The 6,176-nt window shown below is 36.4% G+C and overlaps 1 protein-coding gene across 1 annotated transcript in view; it reads left to right on the top strand.

The window, feature by feature from the left end:
* BCAP29 (B cell receptor associated protein 29) overlaps positions 1-5,742 on the top strand; it is a 46,097-nt gene extending 40,355 nt beyond the window's left edge. The window contains exon 8 of the mRNA XM_006925360.3: positions 3,563-5,742. Coding sequence (XP_006925422.1) covers positions 3,563-3,598 — 36 coding nt within the window. The 3' untranslated portion in view covers positions 3,599-5,742. The remainder of the gene's footprint in view (positions 1-3,562) is intronic.
* Positions 5,743-6,176: the final 434 nt, after the last annotated feature.

Below are 6,176 nucleotides of genomic sequence, written 5' to 3'. Positions count from 1 at the left end.
TCTTGCCTCTTGAGCTGCTAGCCCCTACCTGAATTGATCTCCCGGCCACACTTTGATCGTGTGTCAGGAGAGGCCATCCCAGGGGCAGTCCTGATCCTACCAAGATGGAGGGTCTGTGTTTGTCTGCTTTCAGATTGGGTTTACCCTTAGAATTTGGCAGCCCTGTGGCTTTCGATCAGGGCTTTTTAGCAATTACAGCTCTACAGTTATTTCACTAGACTAGAAGCTGTAGTCCCAGGACTCATTTCCCTGCATCTTAATGGTCATTGTATCTCCAGAGCCTACCACTGTACCTGGCACAAGGCAAGGAGACATTGTACTCACAGGTCTTGAAGTCAGACAGACCTGGAATAACTATAATTCTCATACCAGCTTTGTGATCCCAAGCATGTTATGTCGTGTCACCTCTCTGAGGCTTATGTTTCATCTGTAAAATTGAAACAATAATAGCACCTGGCTCATTGGGTTGTTAGGGAAATTAAATAGAATGCGTAGGGTGCTTAGCATTGTGTGTGGCCTGGATGATAGTTAACACTCAAGAAATGATAGCTGTCATAATTATAATTAACATCAGTATTAATGCCTCTGTAGAAGTTTTGCTGAAAAATGACTTATTCTCAACCAGTTACTTTGGCCTTGATTTAGAGCCAGTCAATAAGCAATCCTAAGCACATTTGTAATCGGGTATTCCCAGGTGAGTTGCACATTTAAAAACTAACCTACTTTGACAATAGGGCAACTCAGAGAAGGGTAGATACCCTGTTGTTTTAAACCCAGGACACCAAGAGCTCAGTTCACATTGTCTCAGTTTAGGCAGCTAGATTTTCAGCAAGACCACCCTTTCCCCATCTCTAAAACAGAAGTCCCAAGATAGCTGACTTCACCATGGCGTGAGAATTACACCATGGCATTCTTCAAGATCCACCATGGAAAGGGAAGAGACACTTCAGAAGCCTCTTGCCTAGAAGTAGAGCTTTTTTTCCCCTCCCATTTGTGAGATCAGGATTTACTCAACAAGGGTGATGGGCCACATCAGTGGACTTTGCCGGGGCGTCAGAAATGTTTAAATTTCTGACCAGAGAAAAGAGAAGCAAGACTATTCCCTCGTTTTCTTATAGCCAATGGCCATCAGCTAATGTCTCCTTTGTGGTAACAGCCAATGATTCTCTTAATCCTCGATGAATGTATGTGACAGTGAGATTCCCTCAGTCCATTTTCTTTCCCCAAAAAAGGCTTCATCTTGGAGCTTACACATTCTTGACAAAAAATGAGTAATTTCTTCTTTGAAAAATAACCCCATCCCAGTTATGCTGAGTGCCATGCTGAAAGTTGGGCCTTGCTCACTAGTGCATTTAGACCTTGATCTAAGTTCTGCTTTTATCCAGGTTTTTGAAATATTTAATGGATGACATTCATCGAAGGTATGGTCTGGATCAAGCACTTAGCTAATGGCTTCATATATGTTATCCTGCTTACTCTCCATCACAGCCCACTAAATTAAAGTATTTTAATACCCTATTTCGTAGATGAGGAAAATGAGACCCAGAGATGTTATATAATGTACCCAAAGTCACCGAACTAGAAAGTGACAGCATTCAAAGTTGGATTCAAAGTCAAGAACTCTTTCTCCAAAACCTCCATTATTTATTCCGTAGTACAGACCACTATGGTCTTTGGCCTGTGCTGGTCATTGGACTGTGTGTTCTGGGATCCATTCTCTTCCTACTGCTGTTCTGCTCTGTTTCAGGGTCCCAGGCTCCCTTGCCATCTGGCTTTGGGGTGGGTTCAGCCAGTGGGCGGCACTAGTAGAAGACTGAAAGCAGGAAGAAGGGGAAGGCCAGGGATTTTTACAGCAGCAGCTCCATCTCTTTTCAGGGTCCAGTTTCCATTGGTCAGCTTCCACCTGGTAGTCCTCACTCCTGGAATCTATAACACTGTCTTCTCCCTCGTCCCTGCAGCTCAGAGAGTAGTGGTGGTTTTCTGCTATTACTCCCTGAGGAGCTTTACCACCCTGTTTGGTGTATGTACTCTCTAATCACCTATAAAACCAATGCTCTAATAAATATCTCTCTGAAGAAGGAAAATAAAACCTCTCAGCTCCATAGTTTACCACTTCTGTAAACCTCAAGTGAATCATTGGCATCCATGCACCCTAGCTTCTTTATTACTTAAATGAGGATTATAATATCTCATGAGCATTAAACCAGACCCTGTGCAAGAAAGCTCTTTAAATATTTTTAAACAAGAAAAGCTCTATAAAGCCACAAGATGCTAGTAGTTATTTTTTGATAGGACACGTTTTTTCCTGTTCACCTAATCATCCCACCCCTGTTGTCTATTTGTTAAGAACCTGTATAAAGTCCTGAGATTTAGGTGTCATTAACTGAGAACCATTTTCTTAAGAGTGACTCTTACACTTTGATATTCACCTTCTGAACCTACTTGATAAGCAACAGATTGCTGTAGACCATCTACAGTAAAAAGCTATATCAAATCTTCCTTTATGAATTTTATTTCTGTTGTCAAACAAATCTTAATAATTGAATTATATCCTAAAGTTCTTTGGGAAACAGCTTTCTCAATTTTTTATAATTGATTTTCTTAAAATAATCATAAAATAAAGGACTGTAAAATATTAAGGAAACCAAGGTAGAAAAGGGGAAAGCTGGTTTCTTTACTGTAAACAAATCCCACTTTGCATCTTTTAAGTTCGTCTGGATTTCCCCATCTGGTCTCCTTCCTTTTAATAGGCACTAAATAAATATTAGAAAACAATCCCTTCAAAACATAGTCTTTTCCTTGTTTGCCCTGGCTCTCTTCTAGAAAAAAAAATAATAAAACTATGTAAAAGCAGTACTTTATCAAGTCAAATTCCTCCTCTGTCTTCTGCTTTTGTTCCTTAAAGTTTATAAAGTTTTTCTGGAAACATTAATGCTCAACATGAACAAGGACTTAATGAACTTTCTGTTTACAAACAATAACACCACAACTTCGTTTTATAAGATTGTTTTCTCCGTGTAGACTTTTACCTTCTTAATGCAAATTACCTCTTAAGATTAATTTCTATCTCATTTTTTTCCAGTTTTAAATGATGTTTTATAGTCATCTTTATAACGTAATCAGAAAAGAGTATAATCCAAGAAGCCAGTTCTATTGGCAAATACCTGAAGAACAAACAAAAAAGGCCGCCCCATCTGAGTTTTTTGGTTCCCTTCATTCTTCCCTTGCCAAGAGAGTTTGCAAGAGAGGAATTTTAGAAATTTTGTTTTCCTGATATAAACTGTGAATGTGAAACTAAGGTAAAATAGACTAAGCTAGAAGGAAAAACTGAACTCATCAAGAGTGCTATTTTCCCTTTTAGACATTTTTCAAGTAAAACTCATCAGTTTTGTATTTTTAGAATTTGAAATTTTTCTCAATCTGTATTTTACTTTTAATTACTCTTCATAACTAATAACTAGGCACTTAAGAGAAAAAAAATTTTTAAGTCTTTGTCATATCTACGAATCTGTTTCTCACTCCTTGCTGCAACTGCCACCTAAGTCATATTTTTTTCTTACAGGATCGTTCATGGAAAGGCAACAAGAAAGGCCTGTGAACTGTGTGAAAGAAGATTGTGATACACCATGTCAAGATAATAAATTTGTTATGTTAGCCGCTAGAAAATTTAAAATTCAGTTCAGAAAAATGTACCATGACTGGCCAATATTTTTTTAATGCCACATATATGCTGTTAACATAATGGCATCACAATGTTTGATAATGTTTCACATATATCATAAAGTCTGTATTCCAGCTCTTACGTAAAATAGAACCATATTAAACACCTTATTTAGATGTTGATAGTAACACTGGTTTGACTGTTTTACCAATAGAAGGAAAAATTCATTAGGTAGTTACTTCCAAAATTAGATTTTTAAGTTGCATGAAACTATTAATAGCCTTAAAAACTTTGATGAGTTTCCACTAACAATAATCTAATCAGATGATGATGATGATTTTGTATATGAATATAATATCCAGTATCAGCAAATTTGTTCATGGGGAAAATGAATAAGGATAAATAATCAGAGCTTGCTACTATATTTATAGGGAAGAATCAGAAAGAACAAAAAAGAACAATTACCTTAGTTTTTTTTTAAGCCTGATGATACTATGGTTTACTCTCATAAGACAATTCTAATGATAATTATATTTTGTTACTGTGCTTCTGTATTTGTTAGACTTTTTGTTGACATTTGTGTTAATAACATAATTAGTAAGCATTCTACCTTTTTAAAATTTAGCTAGAAATGGAGTTTACATCTATTTGCATAACTGTCACAGCACTGAATTTAAATCATTTTACAACAATGTGGAATTCTTGACTCAGAAAGTTAATGTACAACATATCCAAAGTGTTTGGATATGTTAATGTACAACATATCCAGCAAGTGTTTCCCATTGCTGTGAGAGTTACTAATTATACAAATATTACCTCAAGTACACATACACTGGTATCACAGTTTCTGAGATGTAGATGTTTCTGTATTCTGAAAGCTAAATATTAAAATATTATTTTTCCATTCAAATATTAATTTAGAGTTTCCTTTAGAAGATGATAATGATTATAACATTAATATGATTTAGGCTGTTCCAGTATTTAGACATGAAAATCATCCGTGTCTCACAAAGACCTAAATATAAAAGAAAATGGAAAATAATTACTAGGGTTTTTACTTTACTGATATTTGTTTCATCTTTTGTTTATTATCATTTTAGCACTAACTCTACACATCTCCTTTTCATTGTAAATGGATGAAATGAGCAAGTACATAAGAATTTCATTTCAGATAAAAGTCAGGAGTTACTGCTAAAAAACAAGACACGTAGAAGACATTTAATGGTACTAAGAAATGGGAGTTAGACCATATGGGCTGACAACACCATAAATAACAAGGAAAGGGAGGGAGTGCTGAAACAGGACAGAACTGAACAAATGACAGCTCAAGGTATCAACTTAGAAGTATAAAGTGAGAGCTACATGGGTAAATGTATAATGAGCGTTTGTGATTCTGGCCTACTATATAGAAATCAAGTCCAATGATAGAGTAACATATAGAATAGTAGAAAATACAAAGCTTTAGAATTGAGAGAAGTAAAATCTAATCCCAGCCTCACAATAATTTAGTCATGAGGTTTTGAACAAATTATTTAAACCTGCTAGACTTATATTTCCTCATCTCCAAAGTGGGAGTAATAACATTTAGTTCAGGATTACTATATAAACTAAGATAGCACAGTGATTCTCAAAGTTGCTCAGACTGTAAAGCAAGGGGAATGTCTGGGTGCTTTTTGAAGAGCACGAAGATTTGAAAGATTTCCTGAGAGTACTTTAAAGCGTATATTTAAGTAATCTTAGACCTCAATTTTATAGATCAGCAACCTGAGTTTAAAAAGTTTAAACCACTTTCCCAAGGTAACATGGATAATTAGATCCAAGGCCAGAATCTGAGTCTAGAGTTCAGGTGTTCTGGTTCCCGAGATATTATTCTAGTCTTTATAAACACAAGTTAGCCATAATTTGCTAAATAAAACATTTGCATGTTTTAGCCAGGGTTTGAACAAGAAACTTTGGCTTTAGAGTCTGTACGTTTCCACCATACTGAACTGCCCGTCAAGCTATGCTTGTTGGTTCTAATTACTCTCCTTGCCAATGATAGTGTATCAAATCCTATTAGAAATAAACATGTATTTCATGGATTTACTTACACTGCATATTAAGTTATATTCCCTTCTATTGTCAGTTATGACTTCTTTGTCTTAGGTTAGGCTACACTAAGGATTCAAAAAAGAGGAGTGCCATTCTTGTCTTTTTCTTGTCCTTTTCTCAGTTACAGAGAGTGTTGTCAGATTCTCTACTTGCAAATCAGCATTGAGGTTCTGGACCTCAGGAAGTAGCACTAGTCAAGTTCTAGCTAAGACATTCTAGCCAAGCACTCTAGAATTTGACATGAGTCATCCTTGTTGCTTATTTGGCTATATATGAGTCCCAGGACTGGTAACTAGAGTACTCTGAACCCCACTCTAGAGCCTGGAGCTTACCTACTTCCTGTGATACTGTCCTGATGCCATCAGCCTGCCTGGATCTCTAAATAAATACCCGTGGTTGTAGTTCTGGTGCTGGTCTCTGCTTG

Source organism: Pteropus alecto, unplaced genomic scaffold (genome assembly GCF_000325575.1).
Source record: "Pteropus alecto unplaced genomic scaffold, ASM32557v1 scaffold109, whole genome shotgun sequence".
NCBI classification, from domain to species: Eukaryota; Metazoa; Chordata; class Mammalia; order Chiroptera; family Pteropodidae; genus Pteropus; species Pteropus alecto.
Note: the sequence above shows the minus strand (reverse complement) of the source record. Positions and strands in the feature narration are given on the sequence as shown.